This window comes from Mus musculus, chromosome 15, assembly GCF_000001635.26.
Source record: "Mus musculus strain C57BL/6J chromosome 15, GRCm38.p6 C57BL/6J".
Classification (NCBI taxonomy): domain Eukaryota; kingdom Metazoa; phylum Chordata; class Mammalia; order Rodentia; family Muridae; genus Mus; species Mus musculus.
The window spans coordinates 74,849,115-74,875,492 of record NC_000081.6 but is presented as its reverse complement, the minus strand read 5'-3'; the positions used below and the strand labels follow the sequence as shown (position 1 = coordinate 74,875,492).

At 44.8% G+C, this 26,378-nt stretch overlaps 1 protein-coding gene and 1 long non-coding RNA gene across 2 annotated transcripts, besides 5 other annotated features; one reads left to right on the top strand and one right to left on the bottom strand.

Annotated features, from left to right (window-relative positions):
- Positions 1-2,096: 2,096 nt before the first annotated feature.
- Gm41347 lies at positions 2,097-20,292 on the bottom strand. The gene is made up of 3 exons (XR_875415.3): positions 19,881-20,292; positions 13,842-14,019; positions 2,097-2,550 (listed from the first exon to the last, which is right to left on the bottom strand). It is a non-coding gene; the product is annotated as a predicted gene, 41347 (long non-coding RNA).
- Positions 18,828-19,256: a promoter, noted in NCBI's record as "-425 promoter fragment". NCBI's record gives the evidence for it as "EXISTENCE:reporter gene assay evidence [ECO:0000049][PMID:2783417]".
- Positions 18,873-18,891: an enhancer, noted in NCBI's record as "-370 element". NCBI's record gives the evidence for it as "EXISTENCE:reporter gene assay evidence [ECO:0000049][PMID:2233742]".
- Positions 18,927-18,954: a protein binding site, noted in NCBI's record as "AS-310". NCBI's record gives the evidence for it as "EXISTENCE:protein binding evidence [ECO:0000024][PMID:1406703]".
- Positions 18,929-18,950: an enhancer, noted in NCBI's record as "-310 element". NCBI's record gives the evidence for it as "EXISTENCE:reporter gene assay evidence [ECO:0000049][PMID:2233742]".
- Positions 19,185-19,208: an enhancer, noted in NCBI's record as "CRE". NCBI's record gives its function as "cyclic AMP responsive enhancer" and the evidence as "EXISTENCE:reporter gene assay evidence [ECO:0000049][PMID:2547779]".
- Positions 19,262-24,875, top strand: Cyp11b2 (cytochrome P450, family 11, subfamily b, polypeptide 2). The gene is made up of 9 exons (NM_009991.4): positions 19,262-19,506; positions 19,908-20,063; positions 21,498-21,697; positions 21,826-22,029; positions 22,300-22,454; positions 23,321-23,487; positions 23,720-23,798; positions 23,886-24,074; positions 24,341-24,875. The coding sequence occupies exons 1-9, from the start codon at positions 19,268-19,270 to the stop codon at positions 24,452-24,454; spliced, it is 1,503 nt and encodes a 500-aa protein (NP_034121.4). The 5' UTR covers positions 19,262-19,267; the 3' UTR covers positions 24,455-24,875.
- The last annotated feature ends 1,503 nt before the right edge of the window (positions 24,876-26,378 follow it).

The window sequence follows — 26,378 nt, the reverse complement described above, 5'->3', positions numbered from 1 at the left end:
GCTGAGTGACTCCTGTGCAATTCTGTCCCAAGCTCCAAACATGGACTCCTGAGCTGAAGTTACAACTTCAACTCTAAGTCGCCCCCTCTCCTAAGCTGAAGTTACAACTTCAACTCTAAGTCACCCCCTCTCTTACACGTGTTGCAACTGTCTTGAGGCCTCTTCCCCCCACCCCACCTCCATCCTTCCTTCCTGGTGCCTGGCTTCAATGCCTCAGGTAATACACTAAGAGTATCCTATTTTTGGTGAGGAAATGCATACCTCTGGAATCTCAGCTAAACCTCTTGTTTTGTTGTTGTTGTTTTGCCTCTGGTACTCAAGCCAAACCGTCGAGGGTACTCAGCCCCTCAGAGTGTCATTAACAGGAACAGGGCAGCCCATAGGGGAAGGACTGGTCCCTTATGTCTGCATTTTTGGGACAGTTTGATTTGCTCACAAGGGAGACTGATTTTTATTTTGAGATCTCTGTTTGAAAAAAACGGTTGATTTCATTGGATGCCCTACGGCAGAATTCTCAACACCTGGGGCAATCATTAACACTACACTTTCATCATTGAATTCCTCCTCTGGGTTGTTCTTGTCAGTGCCCTGAATGGAGTGTCACATTTTCAGTCTGGCCCGGGAAAAGACCAAGGCAGCAAGGATAAGGATGTCTGCTGTTAACCAGAGAGTTCCTAATACTTCCTTCCTTAGGTCTCAGAGAGAAGAGCATTCTGTCCAGAGAGATAGGTAAATGCCCTTACACAGGCTTAAGGCTTATTCATTTCACTATTTAGGTTTTTTTTTTTTTTTTTTTTTTTTTTTTTTTTTTTTTGAGACAGGGCCTCAATTGACCTGGAATTTATGACAAAGCTCAGGATGGCCTGGAGTTTGCAGGAATCTATCTATCTTAGCCTTCTGAATGCTGACATTGCAGTCATGAGCCACCCTGTGGTGGTTTGAATAGGTATGGTCCCTCATAGACCCATGTGTTTGAATGCTTGGCCCACAGGGAGCTGTACTATTAGTAGGTGTGGCCTCATTGGAGTATGTGTTGCCTTGTTGGAGGAAGTGTATCACTGTGGAGGTGGGCCTTGAAGTCTTCTATATGCACAAGTTATGCCCAGTAAGGCTCAGTCTTCTGCTGCCTATGAATCAAGATGTAGAACTCAGCTCCTCCAGCACCATGTCTGCCTGCATGCTGCCATGCTTCCCACCATGATGATAATGGACTAAACCTCTGAAACTATAAGCCAGCCCCAATTGAATGTTTTTCTTTTATAAGAGCTGCTTTGGTAATGGGGTCTCCTCACAGCAATAAAACTCTAAGATCCCCCCCCCCCCTTCCCCAAGCCAAGTAGTTCATATGCAGTATGGCTCTGGCAGAAGCACTCTTTAGAGAAGTGGAAGAAACAGATAGAGATGCTGAAGTGGAGGAAAAGTTCCTATCCACAAGACCCAGGTACCAGATGCTGGAATCTGGAGAATTAGGGCTACAGAGCCAAGTGTTTGATGGAACCCCTGGGCACCCTCTAATGACCCAGATCGCCAGTCTCCTTGTGGGTGAGCTGTGAAGGGCCATGGAATGTGACTCAGAAACCCTCCAGGAATGGGCAGGGATTGTGCAAGAAGCTAGAGTTGGGGAGAACAGACATTCTGAGACAGGAGAGATGAGCTGGCTGCTCTGCCACCCCAAGGACGTACAAAGAATCCAGGCTGCATGGATCTGCCAAGATTACCCCGCATCTCATATTGGCTGAGGTCCACAGCAGACATGCCATGTATTGCGGCCTACAGAAGATCCATGACAGTTCTCTACACCCCTCTCCTCAGCCATCCCTCAGGAAAGGATGGGGGGTGGGGAGCTGGTAACAAGAGCACAGCAGGATCATGACTGTTCCTGGCTAACAAAAGCACCCTGGCGCTGCTGGGCTCTAGCACCGCGCCTGGGATTCTCTCATCCACCTCCCCCCTCCCACTCCCCCTCCCCCTCCCCCTACACCCTCTCTCCCTGTTCTTCCTGGTTATGCACTCTTTGAATGGAGAAATTTCCTGTTCTCTCTGCCCATAGGACTCTTCCATTCCAACTCCTTGGCAGCTCCATTTTTCTCCCCTTACATTTGGGTGGAGTTAACCTCCCCTGCACTCTCCTTTTTAGCCTCAGGGTCTCACTGTAGCAGCAGCAGCAAGACACACAAGCAAGAGTCCTACGTGCTGTAAGAGATCAGGACCTCTGCTGGGGTGTCCTGAGCCCCTTGCCACTTGGGAAGTATCTCAACTTGAGTCCAGACAGTCCGAAGGGATGCAGATGTGTGAACCAAATCTCAAAGGGAATCCTTCCTGGTTGGGGCCATAGCGGCCCACAGGAAGTGCAGCTCCTGAGCGCCTCCAGGTGGAGGCCTGGGGTAGTGCGTCTTCTGCGCCTGCCTTGGAATCCCAGGGCTCAGGTCTGTATGGAGCCTTGGGAGACTCTGTGCTGGCAACCCTGGTGGAGGAGCCAGTAAGCAGCATCCCTCCACAGCAGTTTCCGTTTCACTTCCTGGCGAGACTTCTTCAACACTGGATTGTGAGCTGGAAGAATAAACGGAAATACATTTTTCTTCCCCTACGTTGTTTTCGGTCAGAGTGTTTTATCACAGCGACAGAAAGGTAACTAGAAAGCACGCCTTAAAACACAGATAAATAAATAAAGCCAAAGGTTACAAAGGAGGAGCTTTTCTGGTAATAAAAGCAGTCAGGACAAACTGTCTAGAGCCATGGATCGGGGAGCCATAACAGAGGTAAAACAAAACCAGGACGAAGCCCATTTAGTAGTTTTAGAGAGCTCCCTAAATATATATACATACACACATGTATGCATATACAGTACACATATGTATACATATACATATATTAAAAGAGCTTGTAATAGAAGCATAATACCCTAACTAAACACCACATGCTACCAAATAAAAACCTCAGTACCAGAAGTAGGCTACCACTTTTTGAGTTTTTGACCAGTGGAGCCCCATAGACACCCCAAACATTACAGACTATCGCCAATGCTATTTTTTCCATCCAGAACTTTGCAGTAAGTAGCAGCAGCAGCAGCAGCAGAGACAGCAACTGCATGTCAGGAGGGAGGCCAACCAAGCAAATGGGGAGAAAAATAAAGGTTCTTCCAAAATATTTTTTTACCTGAATGTGGGTTAGTTCCTGGTATCCACATGGTAGCTCTCAACCATCCACAGCTCTGATTCCAAGGGAGCTTATACCCTGACCTCCAAGGACTCAAGGCACACACACACACACACACACACACACACACACACACACAGACACACACACACACACAGCAGGCAAAACACTCGTACATATAAAATAAATAAATATTTTTCAAGAGGGGATGGGAAATGGTGCTAATTTCAAAGATGTGAGGAGAAAGACTACTGGCTCACATCATCATGGCTAAACTAATTAAAGTAAGCAATTAACTAAAGCAGGCTTTTTAATCTGGGTACATGGGCTGCCGCCCCCCCTAAGGCGGGGTTTAAGGGGTCAGCACTAGATGTGATGAAAACAAGGTTTTTGTAGCTTAGGGGTAGAGGGTTTCCAAATGTAAAACAGGTGGGGTTTCAGGAGTAGAACACTAGCATAACAAATTGGTTCCTCCTGGGGCAAAGACACAGTTGCAAGGTAGACATAACAAGGTAGTCATAACAACAGGTAGTCGTACCAAGGCAGTCGTGAGTGGTCAGATAACCTTTTTTAAAAATATTTTTATTAGGTATTTTCCTCATTTACATTTCCAATGCTATCCCAAAAGTCCCCCATACCCTCCCCCCCACTCCCCTACCCACCCACTCCCACTTTTTGGCCCTGGCGTTCCCCTGTACTGGGGCATATAAAGTTTGCAAGTCCAATGGGCCTCTCTTTCCAGTGATGGCCAACTAGGCCATCTTTTGATAAATATGCAGCTAGAGTCAAGAGCTCCAGGGTACTGGTTAGTTCATAATGTTGTTCCACCTATAGGGTTGCAGATCCCTTCAGCTCCTTGAGTACTTTCTCTAGCTCCTCCATTGGGGGCCCTGTGTTCCATCCAATAGCTGACTGTGAGCATCCACTTCTGTGTTTGCTAGGCCCAGCATAGTTTCACAAGAGACAGCTATATCTGGGTCCTTTCAGCAAAATCTTGCTAGTGTATGCAATGGTGTCAGCGTTTGGAAGCTGATTATGGGATGGATCCCTGGATATGGCAGTCTCTAGATGGTCCATCCTTTTGTCACAGCTCCAAATTTTGTCTCTGTAACTCCTTCCATGGGTGTTTTGTTCCCAATTCTAAGAAGGGGAAAAGTGTCCACACTTTGGTCTTCGTTCTTCTTGAGTTTCATGTGTTTAGCAAATTGTATCTTATATCTTGGTGGTCAGATAACCTTTTGAAACAAAGGTAAGGTTGCAAGATGGCTATCCATGACTGTTTTGTTTTGTTTTGTTTTGGTTTTGGTTTTGGTTTTGGTTTTTCAAGACAGGGTTTCTCTGTGTAGTCCTGGCTGTCCCGGAACTCACTCTGTAAACCAGGCTGGCCTCGAACTCAGAAATCCACCTGCCTCTGCCTCCCAAGTGCTGGGATTAAAGGCGTGTGGCACCACCGCCCGGCTAAAAGCTTATTTTTATGTATATGAGTACACTGCAGCTGTCTCCAGACACACCAGAAGAGGGCATCGAATCCCATTACAGATGGTTGTGAGTCACCATGTGGTTGCTGGGAATTGAACTCAGGACCTCTGGAAGAGCAGTCAGTGCTCCTAACCTCTGAGCCGTCTCTCCAGCTCTCCGTGCCTTTTTAAAGCAAAGGCATGATTGCCATTCCTGGAACAGACAGTGTCCAACTGAATCATTTCTAGTTGAGGTTACAGGTGTCCAACCCTTGAGAAACAGAGGTTTAATCATAAACTGGAATGAGCCTAGTTTGTCTTTATTATAAGATGGCTTTGAAGCCTGAAATGGAGGCAGGTTGGTTCTTCAGTGGCTCATGTTGTAATAGCACTTGTCATTCAAGTCTGATGACCCGAGTTCAGTCTCTGGATCTCAGTGGCATGAGAGAACTGATTCTTGAAAGTTGACCTTCAGTCTCTACACATGTAATGTGGCACAAGAGCATACATAGACATTCAATAAAATAAATAAGAATAAAAAATTTGAAGTTTATTTTTCTAATCAGTCTTAGCTAAAATGGAAACAACACAAGTTTACCCCTGGACTCATTTGGGAAACAAAGGTTAAAAGGAGGTTTTAAAAGGAAATTTATTTATTTTTTAATTAAGTGTATGGTGTCTGTCTTAGGGCTTTATTGCTATGACACCACGACCTAGGCATCTCTTATAAGGGAAAACATTTAATTGGTCCTGGCTTCCAGGTTCAGAGGTTCAGTCCATTATCATCATGGTGGGAAGCATGGCAGCATGCAGGCAGACATGGTGCTGGAGCAGCTGAGAGGTCTACATCTTGATTACCAGGAGGAGATAACCTGGAGGAGACTGAATATGTTTCGCATTGAGTGTAGCTTGAATATTTAAGACCTCAAAGTCCCAGCTCCACAGTGTCACACTTCCTCTAACAAGGCCATACCTCCTCTAATAAGGTCACACCTTCTAATAGTGCCACTCCTTACAGGCCAAGCATATTCAAACCAACACAGTGTCTGTCTGTGTGTGTGTGTCTGTGTATGTGTGTATGTGTGTGTGCCTGTGTCTCTTTCTGTGTGTGTTTCTGTATCTGTGTCTGTGTTTATGTGTCTAAGTCTGTGTGACTTTGTGTATGTGTCTGCATTTGTGTGAGTGTGTCTGTGTGTCTATGTCTGTGTATGTCAGTGTGTGAGTGTGTGTCTGTTAGAGTCTTTGTGTGTTTCTCTCTCTGTGTGAGTCTTTGTCTGTGTCTGCATGTATGTATCTGTGTGTGGGTTGGATATGTGACTATAGGTGCCTGAATTAGTCAGAAGAGGAAGTTGGATCCCTCGAGTTAGTCACAGGCAGTTTCAAGCTGCCTGATATGGGTGCTGGGAACTTGAGTTCTTTGCAAGAACAGACCTTGACCCATCCAGCAGGTCCAGTTATTCGAGGGTCTCTAGGGGACCTTCTCCTAAGAACCAAATGGGGGGTAGAGAGAGACGAGGGCCTTGTGCGAATAACGACAGGGAAACGTTCTGAGTTGCATCAAAACCCCAATGTATTAGCCAGGCCCAAGGTTTAAATGCACAAGCAAAAGGGGAAGTACAGGTACTTATCAGTGGGAGGGGTGGGGCAATACAAGTAAAAGGAGAAGTACTTATCAGTGAGAGGGGGGCAATAGAAATTTTTTTCTTTTGGCAGCTACATGGGGAAGCAGGAACTTGGTGGTATCAGGGTGTGATCAGGACATGGGCGATGACTTAGGGCTAGAACAATCTGTGGTTGTTCTCGGAATCGGTGTGTTGGTGGCCTGCTTTTGACCCCCTTTTCTTCTCGGGGGGAGAGGCCCAATTCAGAGATCAGGACAATTGTGTTGTCTTAATGGCTCCCAACATCTCTCCCATTTTAATATTTTTATAAAGGCATATTGTATAATAAATTTGTAGCCACGTTTTTAATGACCGCCTAAACGTCTGTTTGCTCACTGGGTGATTCTTTAAAACCACGAAGGACACAAGGACAAGTCATCTATGAGGCTTGAATTAACAGTTCCAGTCTGTTGGGTTTAACCTGGGCTAGCCAAGGGATTTAGGAACGAAGCAAGCTCCGTGGGTAGAGGTAGAGGTCTGATCCCCAGTGTGTAATGTTAGAGGCCATGTACAGGATTGACTCTCAGGCCCACAGATTTTTACCCAGAGTAACCCTGACCTGCTCTTGTGCCGTTTTTCTTGGGGGAAGGACCCTAGGGCACTCAACCTTCATGCAATCAGACATGCCTCTCAGAGACTGTCTAACAGCTTCCAGACTAATCTCTGTGCAGTACTTAGTCTTACAACTCTCACGGGCGATGGCTTCAAGTTCTAATTTTTCCATGTGTCTAGCCTGGGATGACTGTTTAGTTTCCAATGTGGCGAGAATGTATATTACCATGTCGGAAGCACAGACTACGGCAATATATAAATGATTCGTGGCATGAGACTGATGGCCAAATTTAGGGGGAGGGGAATGAGCTTACTTTAGCATTTTATGGAAATTGAGTCTCTCTCCCTGAGACGAGGGTGATGAAGCGGTATCCATGTCTGACTCTTCTCCAGTAACCTGCTTGTTATCACCAACGTCCAGCCGATGGTAATGAACTGAAACAAATGCGCTTGAAAGAGATGAATCAATTTGAGATTTAACAAATCGGGTCAATTTCTGAAATGCCCAAGGACCGAAGGAGATCAATAATAGGAGTCCCAATAGGGGCCCTAAAAGTGAGGGCAACAAGGTCAAAAGCCAGGGGGAGGTTGAAAACCAGTTTTGGTAGTCCACCTTTCCCCTAAGCCATTGTAAATACGTGTGTGTGTGTGTGTGTGTGTGTGTGTGTGTGTGTGTGTGTGTAACTCAGCTATCTATAGTTCTAAGTATCTACTCAGGTTCCTCTTTAGGTCTCGAACTTCCTTCTTCCTAGATGATGGTAAATTCCTGTGTAAGGCAGTGACCTAGCTTTTATTCAAAGTGATAGTGTAATGCCAGAGGCAATTCTGAATGTCACTGAATAGGCAACGTTCTTCCTGAATTCCAAGCCCATGGTCAGCTCAAAGACTTTCTAGGATGCTATATCCTGTCCTATGCTAAGACTACTACTTCTAAGACATCCTTTGCCTCCAAATTTTTATCTATATAATATGTTGCTCTGACAAAGCTATGGAAATATTCCTATGCTTATCATTAACAAAATGTGCAGTATGCAGCTGTTGAACTAAGGCTGTGGTAGATAACTTTTCAAAGTTTGCATTCCCAGACTTTTAAACCAAGGATTGTTTCTTAACTCTAATAGGCAGCAAAACATAAGCAGGTCTCTAACAAAAACATAACAGCAGATTCCTTATCTAAATTAGAATCTACACAATTAATTAATTGACAAGAATTACAATGAATATGAAAAGACTTGCCAAGATTGGTGATCTTGACTCTTAAAATTTTTAAAAAATAAGCATATAGGTAAGGTACACAAACATTTATAGCTATAAGGAGCTGATCTGAATGGCCAAAAACAGTGTCTCTGACAAAAGCATCTTGTACATTCTCTGTACCAGTCTTTTTGCCTCACAAGTCAGCTTTTTAAGTTGTTTTTATTTTAAGTTGGCACCAAGTTGGCACTCCTTGCTGCAGCCCATTGTGGAGATACGAAGTTTCTTTATTTGTTTGTAAGTGGCTGCTCTCTGATTTCTCTTCTTTTGTGCACTCAACACAGCTTTCTGGTCACCACTGTCAGGGCACTCTCAGGTCACAGGTCAGCCTGTCACATAGGAAGCTAGTATGCTCTTGTAGCATTCTGTGGAAAAAACAGAAACATTCCCCCTTTTCCCCATATTAAGTATCTGAACAGGATCATGGCATGTGCCAATAAGTGGATCCTTTTTATCTGCCCTAGACATCATTATATCTAGTTTTTTTTAAATAAAAATATGATTTAAATAATGTGCACAGGGATATAATTCCCCCTTCTTTGTTTTTAAAGAAGCTATAGTTTTTAAAGTTTTACAATACCTTGTCTTTGAGAATTATAAAATATCTCAGTAACATGTGTAACATTAAATTGTTGACAAAACATCTCATATCCTTGGCTATACTAGCCAGTTTTAATTTGATTTGGAACACCAAGCAAGCAAAAAAATAAATTAACATAGGCAATGACTAACTATACTTTTAGTTGCTTTTCTTGTTAAAGCAGTTGTAATTAGAAATACTAAAAAGGTATCAATAGTCATATGTGCATATTTTATTTTTTTAAATCAAAAATGAGTATCCATTTGCAATAATTGATTAAGTATAAGTCCTCGAGAATTAACACCAATGTGTGGAACAGGTAGAAACTGAGGACACTGAGAGCAAATCTTTACAATATGACATGCACATTTATTTATTTGTTTGTTTGTTTGTTTATTTATTTATTTATTTATTTTAAGTACCAAATTATTATTTTAAGCCATTACTATTTTGATGATGTAAAGAATGAGATTATATGGCCAATTATTTTTGTATAAGATCCATAATCTACCTGGGATATAAATCTAGCGTGGCATTGTCTTAAGAGGTTTTTTTCCAGGCAATCTTCAACATTTTAAAACACCATCTACAGCACATAATTTAATTATCAGTGCTGAAGCAGGCAGAAACTCAAAAGAATAAACATGTGATCTAATTTACATATACTTTTCTCCCATATAGTATATGTTTTTAAATACAGTAAATGGGATGCATGCATGCATGAATTTATAGAAGATACAAAAGCATGCATATAAGCAATTTTTAACTTATTTTTAGGATGAGTATCAATTTTATTTAAAATGATGGTATGTAATAAGTCAAATATCAATATTTTATAATAACCAATTGCTGTTTGGAACAAGGAATTCTTAATTATCACCAAGGCAGCTTTATAATAGGATGTTAAAACTTTTAGGTGAAGAAGAATGATTTTACCTTAATGTGTTTTCTTGCCAAAGAATAGCTGTGGACATATTTAATAACAATAACTAGAATATGTAGCTAATATTTGATTACCTCCAATTATAATAGATACCAATAGATTACAGAAGTTTCCTCTACTTTCTGTTAAAGCCTTTTTGGTTCTCACCAGTTAATTTGAATCTCACTTGATAGCACCTAACAAAGGCTTAGGTTCTCCTGTGGTGAGTTTAAGGTGGGGTCTTTAGCCAATTAACATCTCCTGGAAGCTTTTGAAAATAAAAATTTGAAGCAAATTTGTACCACAATTTTCCAGTATAACTAAAACCCTAAATATTAAAAATATTGCCTCTGAATCTTATGGAGCAACAATTACTCCCCAGAACTTTAAAGCTCACTGTGTGAAAACAAAGATTTGAAGTAAACTTCCCTTTAGAGGCATTAGCTAATAAAATATTTTTCACCCAGGAAACAATATACACTGAAAGATTCAAAGTCTTAGCTTCTTGTATTGAAGCTTGGACAATGAAAATTTCTTACATAATGTAAGACTATATTAGCCATACCTAGGGGCAAAACCCTTTAATGGTCACCAGTTCACTAGAAGTAAACTCTTTACAATTAACAGGATGTAAAGGAAAAAATAATCTTTCAAATTTATAATAATTTTATATGAAGTAGGCAAGCTATCTTGTAATGCCTTTATAAGTTCTACAGCCTGATTGACCTTTTATAAATCTTGAATTTAGACTTTATTATGAACAACACCTGGGTAGATCTGGAAAAAAAAAGTTGTTTAGCTGAAAAGAAATCCCCCTGAAGACAGGGAGGGGTGAAGTTTTAAGAACTTCTCTAGGCACAGTCTGCAAAACACAAGAAACATTGCACAAGCTTCCCTGAGGCTGCTCTAAGCTTTGTATCAACCCAAATGTATATATTTTCTAATCTGAGCATCTTGGCCCTCCTGTAATGAGGACAGATTCCAGAGGAACAATTCAACTGTCTGTCCATGCCTCTGATTTTGGACAATATTTCTTTAGATGACTTATACCTTAAACATTTTCTTTTATAACCTTTTATGGTCTTGTAAGGTCGCAACCATAACCAAACTGACTGTGTGAGGGTCTAATTTCTGCACAAAGATGAATATATCTAGTTAACTCTGCCTTGCTTTGTATGGCTGAATGGCCAAAGTGAGCGGCATTAGTGCATCATAAGATGATTACTCTTGTAATAATCTTAATTAACAATATATGGGTGAGTTAAAAATCTTAAGCTTTCGATCAAATTGCAAACTGCAATCAATGGGACACTGGCAATTTTAACCATAATTTTTAAGATTCTGTTGCAATATTAGAATATATCTATAACTTTTGGAAAGCAAGACCCAATTTTAAACAATTTATTCTCCTTAAAATCAATACTAGAAACATTACTATCACGTTACGAAGTTTGGCTGCCAATTCATGAATGCATGACAGTGTAAATTTTAATGTTCTATTAAAGAGATGTTGTTTTAAAATCTTATCTCTATAAGTCTACTTTCTAGGATAAGAATTACATAAAATTTTATCTCAATTTAGAAGTATCTTTAGAGGACTAGTTTTCTGGGCTGGTTTATGCCAGGTGCTTTTGTTTGAAAATGACTCTAGCCCTGAGTTATTACTTAAGCTAACTTTGTAACCAGTGTTATACCTTTTTAATCATACCCAAATAACTTATAAGCCAATTCTCTATGACCAAGATATACAGATCATATTTATACCTTTAAGACCAATCAAAAACCAAATGAAGTGGCTACATGAATCTTATAAATTTAGATCAATCAAAGAATTTTACTTTTTATAGCTATAATTATAAGATTAAAAAAAGCACTTTGTAATTTGTTAAACACATAATCACAAAATTGCAGAGAATTTTTTAGGAAAAAACAACTATCAGCTTATTTGCCTTAGAACTAAGAGGTTGCAGATTCTTTTTCTTTAAAAACAGTTTTTCAGCAGGACCTCTCTTGCTGTGCTTGATTTTTGGCTAAAGGGAGGGGCCTCTCAGCCTCAGTTGTGCAAACTGAGAGTGATTCAGCAGGTAAAGTTTTAACTATTTATTTATTTATTTATTTATTTAACATGAAACATAAAACAGTCAGTCATTCAGACAACGAAACAATCATTTAGACAATGAAACAAAAACATACATGAATTGACACGTGATTGGTGCACCAAACATAGACAATATAAAGAGGGTAAAGAACTTCTCCTGTAGGGGCCAGAGAGGATAAAACAGGGTGTCCCCCGATTTTTCTCTGTCCCTGGGAGAGTTCTAAAATCCATTTTCCTCTATCCCTTCCTTTCCTTTCCTGCTTGTATGAGGCAGCTTGTCAAACCAAGATTAAAATCCAAAATTTTCTAACAGCTTCTGGCAAGCATCCAAAACTTTTAATTTATTTAATCTGAGGGCAAATTTTTGAGAAAACACACAATCTCTATACACTAAATGTCTCAAATAGCCTAAAAGTTTACCATGCTGAATCTTTTTTGAAGCCATCATCAGTCCACACTTAGTCAAATATTTTATAGCCATCTGCAAAAACGCTCTCTATTTTCTGCAACCAACAAAAACACCATCAACAAAATGAATTATATATGTTTTAGGAAATGATTTCTTAACTTCCAATAAAACCTAATCTATGAATTTTTTGACACAATGTAGGATTGGGGAGTTGTAAATAAGGTAATAGTAAGAATTGAGCTATATTTTGACCTTTATGAAGTCTCTTTAAAACCCATTTTTATTTACTCTAAACGTGTTATTGCAAATCTCTAGCAAGGGCCGAGGCGGAAGCATGCCTGGGCCCAACACAACTTCCTACCCCAGAGAGTTCTATCAAGGTAAGCTGAACTGACTCGAAGGGAAGCTGCCTAGCATCTGAAAGCAGGGTAAAATTTCTAAATAAGGCTATGCCCTCATAAAAGGGCGGGGAAGCAGAAAAGCACATCCAACAATCTTCAAATTCTGATGCATTATCTCTTTGTGTCTTATCCAACAAGGTTAAAGCAGAAGTATTCAATATAGACCACAGTAAATCAGTGGAAGAGCCCCCCCCCCCCCCGCCACCTGCGTCTAGGCCCATCGAGGCCTCAGTTCATCTAGGTCTGAGTGCTCGGCCACGGGCGGGCCTGTGATGGCAGAGTGTTCTTGTTCAGACCCGCCGCCTTAGGCTGCAGAAGCCCCGAAGGCCCAGCCTCAGCCTTCAGGCCTAGCCGGTGGCTGCCTTGAGGGCGAGGGCTCCTGGCGTCCGCAAGGTAGGGACTGAGGCTGCTCCTGGGCCCCTTGGGCTCACCTGGCGCTGGCCGAGGCTGTGAGGGGCCCGGGGCAAAGAAGGCCGCACGCCTGAGCTCGCTGCACTCTCTGCTGGAACCCTGCACAATCTCCCGTGGGGATTAGGGGGTTGTCTGCAGTTGTTATTAGGGGAGATGGGCCTCACAGGGGGGCCCTCTGGCCATTTCCCTGGACCGCAGTTACTAGGGTGTTCTGTCTTTGTGTAGGGCATTCTCTAGCAAAATGTCCAGGTTGGTTGCATCTATAGAAAGTTTTTTTCTCCTATATTTAGTTGTATAGCAGCCCCAATGGCCAGGTTAATAGACTTAGAAACTTGTTGAGAAAACACATCTACCTCATTACAAAGCTTGATCATACCATTTATATCTAAACTCTTGGTTTTACCTCTCAGGGAAGCCCTACATGCCGAATTGGCGTTTTCAAGAGCAAGTTGTTGGACTAACAGACCCTCACTTTCTTTAGGTCCCAAAATTCTCTCAGCTGCTTCCTGCAATCTGGCAACAAACTGCGCATAGGACTCTTGGGGTCCTTGTATAATCGGCGAGATTGGGAGTTTTCTAAAAAATCTTCAGTAAGGGATAGGAGGCCAGCACCTTCTCCGCCCTCTTCTGCCTATTTAAGGAGATCTCTGATGATTCCCCAATTGCTAAAAAGGACTCAGGGACATCTTCTCCTTGTTTTATCAGAGCATTAATATCTTTGCCTACTTTATTCTAAGTTAAAGGGTGTATTTCAGAACCATTCAATACCAGCCATGGACATCTCTCGTCCACAAAACAAAAATATTGTATTAAATCCTTTTTTTTTGAACTCTTATCCCTCTCTCCTAAAGAAACCCCTTCATCTCTTGACTAAAAACTGTCTCTTTGGACAGAACATTCCCCATGGTTAATGGAACAACAACTGAATGCCTAGGCATACCTCCCAATGTCCGCGACACTTAAGCGAAGTGGCGGGGAACTGTCTCACTGTCTCACTGTCTGCGCGGTACCTCTTTAATCCATTGTCCAGAGGGCGGTCGTACCTCGTGCCCCACGTTGGGCGCCACTTGACCCATCCAGTAGGTTCAGTTATTCGAGGGTCTCGAGGGGACCTTCTCCTAAGAACCAAATGGGGGGTAGAGAGAGATGAGGGCCCTGTGTGAATAACGACACGGAAACGTTCTGAGTTGCATGAAAGCCCCAAATGTATTAGCCAGGCCCAAGGTTTAAATGCACAAGCAAAAGGGGAAGTACAGGTACTTATCAGAGGGAGGGGTGGGGCAATACAAGTAAAAGGAGAAGTACTTATCAGTGGGGGTGGGGGCAATAGAAATTTTTCTTTTGGCAGCTACACGGGAAAGCAGGAATTTGGTGGTATCAGGGTGTGGTCAGGACATGGGCTAGAACAATCTGTGGTTGTTCTTGGAATCGGTATGTCGGTGGCCCGCTTTTGACCCCCTTTTCTTCTTGGGGGGAGAGGCCCAATTCAGAGATCAGGACAATTGTGTTGTCGTAATGGCTCCCAACAAGGCCTTTTTTGTTTGTTTATTTGTTTGTTTGTTTCTGAGACAGGGTTTCTCTGTATAGAGAACAGAACATTTTTAATTGCTGAGCCATTTCTATCATCCCTAAGAAAACAGTTTAAAGCAGAGTTAGTATGGAGCAGCTTTATCCACAAATCTCATGCATATTGACTCTAGTTAGAATGCAATTTTTAGGCATATTTACTCTAATTAGAACATGCATTTGTGTCTTTTAAAAAAAGGCTCATAGAAGATATGGTCATCCCCCTGTGCACTAATGGAAAATAGTAGGACTTTTACAGGTTGGGGCCTTGCGGGAGGAACTTATGTCACGTTGGGAGTGTGACATTGAAAAGACCCAGACCCTTCTTGTCTCTCTCTCTTTCACTTCCTGGATGCTGTGAGGCAAGAAGTTTCCTCTCATGCACATTCTAACCACAACATACTCACCACTGTCCAAAAACAATGAAGAAACCACAAGTCCAAACAAGCCTTTTCTCTTATAAGTTCTTTGGCATTTTGTCATAGTAGCAGAACACTTAACTAACACTATCCTTCATGAAAGGACCTATAAGGGGCGTTGAAACCTTAATGTTTAAACTTGTCTTATTTTGTCAGAAATATAATATGTTAAAGAACAGAACCAGCTGGGCGGTGGTAGCACACACCTTCAATTCTAGCACTTGGAAGATAGAGGCAGGAAGATCTCTGAGTTTGAGGTTAGCCTGGTCTACATAGTAAGTTCAAGGACAGCCAGGGCTTCACAGAAAAAACCCTGTCTCAAAAACCAAAATCCAACCAACCAATCAACCAACTGTGTGCCCCTCACCAAATAATTAATGCTTTAAAAGACAAAACAAAACTCCCTACACCTAAGTATATAGCATTTAAACTGCACCAAACATAAAGAAAATAGCAATAATAAATCAGAGTAACAAAAATCTGGACTGTGCAGGAGCAAAAACCAACATCATGTCTAGTGTCTTAGAAAGTCACCAGAAAGAAGCAATTAAAAAATTGAGAGGAAAACCCCTGAGACAAGGAATTCTATATTCCACATAATCATGTTTCAGAGGGGAAGGGGAGGGGAAGGGGGAGGGACAGGGGCAGGGGAGAAGGTTCTGTTGGTGAACTGCTTGCCACACAAAGGATGAAGAGCGACTTTGATGCACAGTGCCCATGTAAAGCCAAGTGTGGCACACATCTGTAATCCCAGCCCTAGAAAGGCAGACAGGAGGAGCCCGGGGTAGCTGGCCAGCAAGCTAGTTAAGTTGGTGAGTTTCAGGTTCAGCAAGAGACTGTCTCTGAAAACCACATGGAAAGTGACTGAAGAAGACACCCATTGTTGACCACAGGCCCAGAACAGAGTTCTCCTTGCTAATGAGGTACCTAGAGGCCCCGAGGGTTTCACCAATAAGCTTCCCTTCCCAGACATTCTTCCCTGCAAAAGGTATTTAATCTCAGGTCCATTCTGAGAGGTATGGTATGTATCCATTTTCCTGAATGAACAACCAATAAACAGTCTGGAGCCAAGGACTGTATCTTTCATTGAGAACCACTACGGGGAATATGGAGGGGGCCTTTGTTTACCAAGCTGCAGCCTAAGCCTCTGGGCTCCCAGCCATAATCACTGCCAAACCTAGGACCTTTGCCAATGAGCAAAGCTGGAGCTCCCATTCCCCACCTCCCCACCCTGGGATAGCTGCAGTCCTCAGCCGGGGGCCCTCGACTCTGGGAGCACCCGGTCATGGCCTCATCAAGTAAAGACTTTGAGCACCAGGAGTCTTCATTCATTTTTGGATGAGAACTCAGATGCGGCCACTCTGGAAGACATGCTCAAGACAGGCTACAGCCTGCAAGCGCACGCCTTGGTGTTTATTCAAATGAATTGCAAGTCGGATTCACAAAAAAGGTTGCTAGTAGACTTATCCCTGGTTCTCAAACTTGAGAGAAGTCAAGGTGTTCTTTTGTTGGTAAACAGAGAAACCCTGGCTTAGGCAGAACCTGGGGTGTTTGTCTGTTCTAAAAGGAAATGATGGGTCCACCAAAGAAAACCCAAATGACTATGAGAAAGAAGTCAATGTGAAAGTCTACAAGGTATATGGCTGAACACTATGAGAGAAGAAGACAGGGAGAGAGGCCTGGGATGGTCTGCTTGGTGACACACGTGCCTCGCAAGCAGGAACATCTGAATTCAATCCCCAGAGCCTGTATTTTTAAAAAGCCCAGCATCAGGCTGAAGAGATGGCTCTATGGTTAAGAGCCCTTACTGCTCTTCTAGATCACACAAGTTCAATTCCCAGCATGCACGTCAGGGAGCTGCCCTCCCCCACCCCCCACTCCTCACTCCTCCACCGTCCCATCCAAACCCCCCACCCTTCTAGCCCCATCTATGACATGAACTCCAGGAGTAACCTGACACCTCTACCCTCTTCACATGCACGTACACACACACATATATACACAGTTAAACACAATAAACTAAGCCTTGTTTTTTTTTTAAAGCCCAGTATGGGGCATGTACTTTAATTCCAATGCTGGAGAGGTAGAGACAGTGGGTCTTTGGGGCGCACTGGCTAGCTAGCCCCTCTGTCTTGGCAAATTTCAGGCCAGTGAGAGATTCCTTTTCAAAAAGAGAAAGAAAAAGGTAGGTGGTGTGTGTAGAATGATTACCAAAGTTGTCTCTTGGCCTCTACATTCACATACATACACACACACACCATGCATATAGACATGCACACACACACACACTCACAAACACATGCACATACTTGGGCACACACCACACATGCATACACTTGCACACACACACTCCCACACACCCTTCCCCAACACATAGACACCCATACACACACACACACACACACACACACACACACAGACGCACACACGCACACATGCACACACACACAGAGGCACACATGCACACATACACCTCCACTGCACAATGCCATAGACATGCACACACTCACAAATACATGCACACACACACTCACGAACAAGTTTAAAGGGGAAAATGTGGGTGAGAAGAAAGGTCAGTGGTCACCAGAGATGTGTGACGGGGCATGAACAGGTAGAGGGGGACATCTAAGGAGATGAAGGCATCCTGTGTGAGGCTCCTATGGTGCCTCTATGGGTGTCAACCCCACAGCATGTTGAGCGCCAAACCCCTGTGAAAGCTAAGGTCATGGAATGATGGAAATATGTTAGGCTGGGTTTGTCGACTATCAAGAGCAGCATCGCTGGGCTCCAGCGGGAGGCTATGCCTGGGGGAGGTGCTTTCATGGGACTTCTCTGTACTTTCTGATCCTTTTTAATTTTCTTCCAATAAACCCAAATAGTCCTTAAGGAAAGGTCTAGAAGTCCCTTCTCTCGTCATAGTCCCCCATCATGCTAAACAGATCACCAGCTTTGTTGCAGGCAATCCTCTAAAGATCTACACCCCCACATGAATGTTCCCAACACCCCGTGTACTCTGACCTGCTAACACTATTTGTTTAACTAGTGAGAGAACTGAATGGACATATTCCAGGGGCTGTGTTGCCATGAGTCCTGAGAGCTCTCTCTAGGTGTGGAAGGTGAGGAATCTAGGCAAGGTCTATCTCTTCCTCATAAAGTCCCACTGGCAAGTCAAGGTAGGAGCTTACCAAAGTTTACCCCCAGGAAACTAATGAGTTTATTAGACTTACAGAGCAATGGGTGAGGGCTTTTGGGGTAGGAGTATAAATGACCTTAAAGAAGCTACCTTGGGAGGTCTGCACCCAGCTGGGATGCTGGCCTCCCCCATGGCTGTGAAGATGGAAGCCCTCTCCTAGATCTTCCTCTCATATGGACTCTGGCCTCTCTCAGAAAGGTCTAGAAGTCCCTTCTCTCGTCATAGTCCCCCATCATGCTAAACAGATCACCAGCTTCATTGCAGGCAATCCTCTAAAGATCTACACCCCCACACGAATGAACCTGAGGCCATGTTCAATTAGGGAAGAGTGGCATGCAGTGGGTTTGGAGAGGTGATGGGATACTCAGGCAAGGGTCCTTCTGGGAGGGAATGTCAACAATCAACAGACTCAGATGTGATGATCTTCTGTGACCAGGTCCAGCAGAAACCCTGAAGATGCTGAGGTTCAGTATGGAGGCTAGTCTTGTACAGCCCCACGGTACCAAGAAAGCAGACACCCTACGAGCTAGAAGATCTGACAAGTCTAAGGAGGGGAGATGGAAGCTGAGGGTCAGACTTGTCCAACCAGACCACGGATGATGGAGAGGACAGTCCTGGCCCAGGAGCAGGCTTGCTCTCAGGATCTCATGTGCCACTGTGACATCACCACCAGGATGCCACAACTGTTATTCTGGTTTCACATGTAGCAACAATGAAAGCTTTGTTCCTTTTTACAGAAACTGAATTCAAGCTTGTTTGGGGAAAAATACAATGCTTTTATAAACGTTCTAGTCCTTAGATTTATTTTCACTAAAGCCACAAAAAAAAAAAACCAAGTCTATTAAAAGAAACCAAGGTCTTCTATGATATCTTCAAAAGAGAAAGGATCCATCCGTCTTCCTTTTTCCATCTAGGGGGACGAGAGAGTGGTCTCTGCCCCCTCTACCTCAGGCAACCCAATCTCCTATGTGGACACTATACCTGCTCTCAGTTTCTAACCACTAGCAGGCTGTGCAGGTGTTAGAGAGATGGTCATATACTTCTACTGACAGTTGAGCCCCAGTCATGACCAGAGCCCAAATGTCTCAGACAAGTCCAGGGACAGTTTCTTCCATGACGTGATTAGTCGAACAGTGCAGGATATTTAGGCAAGATAAAAGGCTGTGAACTGAAGACAGGAGGATGGCAATGGCTCTCAGGGTGACAGCAGATGTGTGGCTGGCAAGACCCTGGCAGTGCCTGCACAGGACAAGGGCACTGGGCACCACGGCAACACTGGCCCCAAAGACCCTGCAGCCCTTTGAAGCCATACCACAGTACTCCAGGAACAAGTGGCTGAAGATGATACAGATCCTGAGGGAGCAGGGCCAAGAAAACCTACACCTGGAGATGCATCAGGTCTTCCGGGAGCTGGGGCCCATTTTCAGGTAAGGGCTTCCTTACTCATAGCCACGCACAGACAGAGCTTCCTGTCCTCTGGTTGCACAGGCTCTGCAGGGTATGAGGTGCTGCCATTCTCCAGTAGGCATCTCCAGGTATTCCATCTTTAGGAAGACAGGGAGGGAGCACAGGAGGTTATGGGCCTGACTCATGGGTTCTCCACATGGTCAGAGAAAGGCACTGCTCACTGCTGAGAGGATAGAGTGTGTGGGGGTGGGGGGGTGTTGAAGTGGAGGGGAGTCAGGCAGACACTGGGAGAGCCCTCCTGTGGGGGAAACAAGGGCCAGGAGAGGATGAGATGAGAGAGCACACTGGCAGGGCTGGCTTTGCAGGGAGCTCAGGTAGAGGGCATTCCACTTACAGCAGGGCTCTGTGCTTCACTCCACAGGCACAGTGTAGGGAAAACACAGATCGTATCTGTGATGTTGCCGGAGGATGCTGAGAAGTTGCACCAGGTGGAGAGTATGCTCCCCCGTCGGATGCACCTGGAGCCCTGGGTGGCCCACAGAGAACTCCGTGGCCTGAGACGTGGTGTGTTCTTGCTGTGAGTGGACATTGGGAAAGAGGAGAGAGTTGAGATTGATGACCCAGGCACAAGATGCAGATCCTGCTTCGGTGGCGCTGTGGAGACCAGTCACAGCCAAGCATGGATTGATACCATGCCATGCAGATCCCAGGCCTGAGGACGAGGGAGGTAGCAGAGGAATGCCTCTTGCCCCAAGCTGCTGCTGCAAATACGCTTTTCTAGAGCATGGCTCTCCTTTCTACCAGTTTCAGAGTTGTCCCAGGAAGGGGTTGCCACTGGCTTAAGGCTATAGCTGGCTTCTGTCCCAGCCTGATAGCTAGCAATGAAGTCCTTCTTTTGTAGGGGTAATTTTATTTCCAGAGATAAGACTGTTCTGGGCTTGAAGAGGGTAGAGAACAAGGAGTTGGAGCTGCTGTGGACTCACCATCAAAACTGAGTCAGGTGGTAAGAGAGGAGAGAGTTCCCTCTTGCAGCTGGATATATGTCTAGAGAGCTAAGCAGGAGCTCCTGGTCCGTGGAGTGGATAGGCTGGAAAGAGGTCACTAGTGGGTATCGGGAGGCTTACTAAGCCACACAGGCACATCAATCCGTTTTTGAGGGAATTCTTGTGTTCACAAAATATTTTTTGGGAAACAGGCACATGGGTTAGGCACTTAGCAGATGGAGTCTGGCAGCTGTGGGCAAAGTGTGAGTATGTACCTTTGAGAAAGCAGGGAGTCCTTGTGTGTGCAAGTACGTACCTGAGTATTCTTGCATGTGTGTAAATGTGTCCATTTTTTTATAGATATGAAAGTGTGTGCTATCTGCATCTGTGACTCTATGTGTGTTTACATCTTTGTGCATGGCTGTTGTGTTAGTTTTGTGCAGACAGGGACTTGTTTACATGTTTTCGAGGTCCTGGGTGGATACACATGTAAATGTACATGTGATCACTGCCAATCGAAGGCTTTAGCACACAAAAGGACATACTTCCTGCCTGTGTGGCTCCGTGTGCAAACTCCTGCCTGTCATTTACTGGAGCATCTCCATGGGGGCCCTGCACCCTGGACTTGTTTGTGGATGTTGTGAGTGGTCCTCTGCTGAGGTGCCTGCCTTAGGGAAGATGGGATCCCTTAGCTGAGACAGGCAGGGATCATGTCTCAGAGATCACACATTACAGGATGACAGCTAGGGCTTCCTTTCTGTGGGGTGGTGGTATAGGCCAGGTAGGCAGAGCTTGACAGCAGAGGCTCCTTTCATCTTGGGTAGGGATGTGCTAAATCCACCTCAGACTTCATGACCTCTGCCCAACATATGTAGGCTGCTTTGGAAGAAAGAAGTGGGGTCAGGACCTGCAGAGTCTACCTCTGAGCTCAACATCTCTTTTCCTCAGTTTCTTTGAGAGTTAGGAAGATGGATGTAGGCCTAGGGCCTTCCCTGGAGGTGTCTGTAGTTCTGCTCTGTGTCCTTCAGAAATGGGCCAGAATGGCGTCTCAACCGACTGCGGCTGAACCGAAATGTGCTGTCACCAAAAGCCGTTCAAAAATTTGTCCCCATGGTGGACATGGTAGCAAGGGACTTCTTGGAGACCTTGAAAGAGAAGGTGCTTCAAAATGCTCGTGGGAGCCTTACCATGGATGTCCAGCAAAGCCTCTTCAACTACACTATAGAAGGTGTGTGGCCAGGGGAAAGTCTCAACCTAAGGGAGTCAGGGAGGTTGGCATGTGTGGCAGGGAAAGCCAAGGCAGTCTTGAGGACAGAGATTGCCCGCCTTAGCTCAGGATTACCATTCTTTCTGCAGCCAGCAACTTTGCTCTTTTTGGGGAACGGCTAGGCCTCCTTGGCCATGACCTGAGCCCTGGCAGCCTGAAGTTTATCCATGCCCTGCATTCTATGTTCAAGTCCACCTCACAGCTCCTGTTCTTACCCAAGAGCTTGACTCGCTGGACAAGCACTCGGGTGTGGAAAGAACATTTCGATGCCTGGGATGTCATCTCTGAGTATGGTGAGGGCCACTACCTGGGCCGTGCCCTGGGGCAGGAGACACTGGGTCAGTCTAATTACTATTTATCTTTACTCATGGCTACACTGGGCTCATCTCAAATGATGGCAACCACTGCTTCCTGCTCTTCTAACATGTTCCTACCAGGCCTATGACTGAAAGGACCTAGTGACAATGGGAGGAAAGTAGGGACTGTCATTGGTGATGAGGGTTGGAATGCACAATAGGAAAGTGGTGGCTGCTTGTATTCAAGCTCCTACTTCACATCTCCAGCCAACAGATGTATCTGGAAGGTGCACCAGGAGCTCAGACTCGGCAGCTCTCAGACCTACAGTGGCATTGTGGCGGAACTAATATCTCAGGGATCTTTGCCTCTCGACGCCATCAAAGCGAACTCTATGGAGCTCACCGCTGGGAGCGTTGACACGGTCAGACCATGCTGTGGGAATCCCCTGGGACTCTTTGTGTTCCCTAAAGCATTTCCTATAAACTACATTCCCAGGCTATCCCTTCCAAAAGCCTCTTGCCTTTGATTGAAGACTGTACCTAGAGGTGTGCCAGGAAGAGAGAGGTCTTTAGGTGAACATGCAGAGATCAGTGCTCATGAAAGGGAAGCTTTCATTCGCATGCTACAACATTAGGCTCACTGGGATGCGGTGGAGTGTGGAGCGGGGAGGAGGTTGGCTGCCTAAGATGAGAGACAGGGAGACAGATGAGGTCAGCAGGGGGAGGGTTCCATCAAGAAGGGCCATGCATCAGGTCTTATAACAAATTAGATGAATGTAGAGTCAGCGTGCTCAGGTGGAGCATGGAGGCAGGCTGGTGACATCAGAGAGACTTCAGATGCTCTTTCTGTGCGTTGTGCCATAAAAAGAGGCAATCTGAATATAGAGGCTCAGGGGCTCCCTCTGAAACTTCTCACGGAAGCAATAGGAGGTAGGGTGGGGAACATGGACCTCTTCAGGCCTGGGAAGTGAGGTCAGTGCTGAGGGGCCCAAGGACAGCCACTGTCATTCAGGTAGAGGGAAATGTAAAGTGGCCATGTCCCCATGTGACACCAGGTACCACTGTGTACCTAGGCAGGCTGTGAGCACCAGATCATGAAGGTGCTGAGACAGTGGCCAGGACTGGAATGTCTGTAGCCTGTCTCTCAGGACCTAGAGCAAGGATTCAGAAGTCACAGCTCCCTAGGTCCTTATTCTGCTATGCCCATGTACTTCCCCCAGGGAAGGGCATCTTTGTAGTAGCGATGCCCTTTGGCAGGGTGTCTGAGATTGCTTTCTGGCTCCTGCAGACAGCAATCCCCTTGGTAATGACCCTTTTTGAGCTGGCTCGGAACCCAGATGTTCAGAAGGCCCTGAGGCAGGAGAGCCTGGCAGCTGAGGCCAGCATCGCTGCAAATCCTCAGAAGGCCATGTCAGACCTGCCCTTGCTGAGGGCTGCCCTTAAAGAGACCTTGAGGTAGGTGATGACTGCTTTTCCCTCCCTGCTGGTCAGTGCTCTCTCTCTCTCTTTTGGGGTCCATGTTCTCCGTTCTTATCCCTATGGCTGGGTGCTATGGTTCCTCTGGAGGTTGGCTGAGCTCAGCAGAGTCAGCAAGCAGCCCCTGGAGGATCTGAGGGAGAAAGGTGTGGATGTGGACAGGAGAAGTCCTTTATATCTGAGGCTTCTGCTGTCGCCTCCTCATCTCCAGGCTCTATCCTGTTGGTGGCTTTTTGGAGAGAATTCTAAGCTCAGACTTGGTGCTTCAGAACTACCATGTCCCTGCTGGGGTGAGTGATCTTCATACACCCACCCATTGCCCTGCCCTGCATTACCTCAAAGAAGCAGCTGACCTTGCCCTTGGCATCTATCCACAGACATTGGTCCTACTTTATCTCTACTCCATGGGCCGAAACCCTGCAGTGTTCCCAAGGCCTGAACGCTATATGCCTCAGCGCTGGCTGGAGAGGAAAAGGAGTTTCCAGCACCTAGCCTTTGGCTTTGGGGTGCGCCAGTGCCTGGGGAGGCGCCTGGCAGAGGTGGAGATGATGCTCCTGCTTCACCATGTGAGCAGCTCTGGGCGGGGGCCTGTGAGATGTGGGGATGCTGATGAGCAGTATTTGGAACAAAGGCATAGGCCTTCAGGGTCTATCTGGGCTTCCTGTGTTTGGTGAGGTCTCTATAGCTGGTCCTCGGGCTTCCACAGGAAGTCCTATTTTCAGCATGGTGACTGCACTAAGCAGTTTAGCAGTAGATGGGCCAGTGCTGTGCCCTGCTGAGGAGGCCATATGGATCACACACATACACACACACACACACCCTTGTGTTCCAGATACTGAAAACCTTCCAGGTGGAGACACTGAGGCAAGAGGATGTGCAGATGGCCTACCGCTTTGTTTTGATGCCCAGCTCCAGCCCTGTCCTCACTTTCCGGCCTGTCAGCTAGTCACTTTTGCATCTGGGGTCCTAGTCCGGCCACCAGCCTTCCTCTGTCCTGACACCCAAGGTCACACTTCTCTGCCAGCAGAATTTTTGGTGGGGAAGGGAAGGAGGTCACACAGTCATCCTTCAACACCTGGACAAGATTCACAGCTGAAGACCTCCAGCATCAGGGACAGGCAAGGCCAGGGAGGAGATTGGAAGTATCTTGGTGGCAATACGCAGTCTCTGCTGTGTAGTCCTCCCCATGTTTTCCAATGGTCACTCCAGGTGTCCATGAACTTCCAAGGGCCTCAGAGTAAAGTCAGAAGTCATTTCCTTCCTTATGTTCCCCATTATTTGACATGAGCCACAAAAATGGCTCACACACATATGGGTTTGTAGGGGCAGCAAGCTGCATAAATGATGGATAGATAGATGATAGATAGATAGATAGATAGATAGATAGATAGATAGATAGATAGATAGATAGCTGATATATGATAATAGATGATGATAGATGATATATAATAGATGATATATAATAGATAATATATAATAGATAGATAATATATAATAGATGGACAATATATAATAGATAATAGGTGTTAGATGATAGCTAGATAATAGATAGCTGATAGATTAGAGATAGCTGATAGATAGATAGATAGATAGATAGATAGATAGGTAGGTAGGTAGATGATAGATAATACATAAATAGTCAGATATCCTGTGTTTTGTTTGAAGAAGCAGCTTCACAGTAGAGCTGGTGCATATGAGCTGGTGACTCTACAGCATTTATAAGAGTAGGCATAGTTGCACTTGCTAAGGACTGGGTGGTGGTGGTATCAGAGCTACAGGCAGGAGGACGTGCTGGAACCCTGATAGTGTGTGAAGTCACTACAGGGACAAATGTTTTCCTCCAGCAGGTCAAGATGTTGACACTCCTGCCAGCACATGTCACTTAGACAAAGCTTTATTCTCTTGAATTGTGAAAGTGTCCCGAACATGAGCATCTCTCAGGTTTCCTTTCAGTTGCAAGAATGTAGGGAAAAAGTTTTGTCAAAGGACAGCTACTTCACAGGGTCTCCTGTGCTCAACACTGAAGCACATCTACCTGAGCTATGTGTGTCTAATCCAAGCCCCAGAGAGCAACCCAAGAAGAGAGTGAGGTCACAGGCCCACAGAGCCAGTCTCCATGTGGAAGACAAGAAGTCAGTCTTCTGAAAGCCATGGAAAGCAGTTGGAACTCCCTGCACTCTTGGCTCCAACATCACTCAGTCACCTCCTTTCCTGGGAAAAATAAACTTCTATTGTTGAAGTCCCAGTTTGAAGTCTTTTGCCATGATGGTCAGAGCCAATATGATCTGCTAAGCAGGGGGTACTTGTGGCTCATAGTTCCCTGACACCAAGAAAAGTGTTCCAATGCAATGCACTACTGTGAGGTGGTGGGATTTTTATGGAGCTATAGCTCAGTGGAAGGAAGGCTGGACTTCACGGGTGTATTCTTGATGGGGCTGTTAGGATCCGGGACTTATGACAAGTATATTGTGCATCCATACTGAACTTCCTCAGGCAAAAATCACAAAGACTTTCCACTCACACTCACTCAAAATAACCCTTAGCAATACATTAGCCAGGGAAGTGAAAACTGACAATGGTAAAGATTACATAACAAGTTGAACAGAAACCAAGGTTAACGATCCGCATACAGAATTTCTCTCTGGGTGCTGATTTTGTTCCTTACTGGGTTTTTCTGTGTTATGTTTTAATTTCCTTCTGGGTTAGACATTTTCTGATTTCCCAGCTCCTACCTTTAACTACTGGTGTCCAGTATGCATTGAATATGTTATTTGCATTTGAAAATTTCCATCCTTACTTGCAGTATTACTAGTAAGCCTTATTCTTTGTGTCTATAAAAGAGGCTTCAATGAGATATTAGTGTTCTTGAC

Bases quoted from the DNA above. Each gene is read 5' to 3' on its own strand.
- Cyp11b2 (NM_009991.4), top strand. From the start codon at position 19,268: ATGGCTCTCAGGGTGACAGCAGATGTGTGGCTGGCAAGACCCTGGCAG. The intron at 20,064-21,497 runs GTGAGTGGACAT...TGTGTCCTTCAG, and splicing joins AGACGTGGTGTGTTCTTGCT to AAATGGGCCAGAATGGCGTC. The intron at 21,698-21,825 runs GTGTGTGGCCAG...TTCTTTCTGCAG, and splicing joins CTTCAACTACACTATAGAAG to CCAGCAACTTTGCTCTTTTT.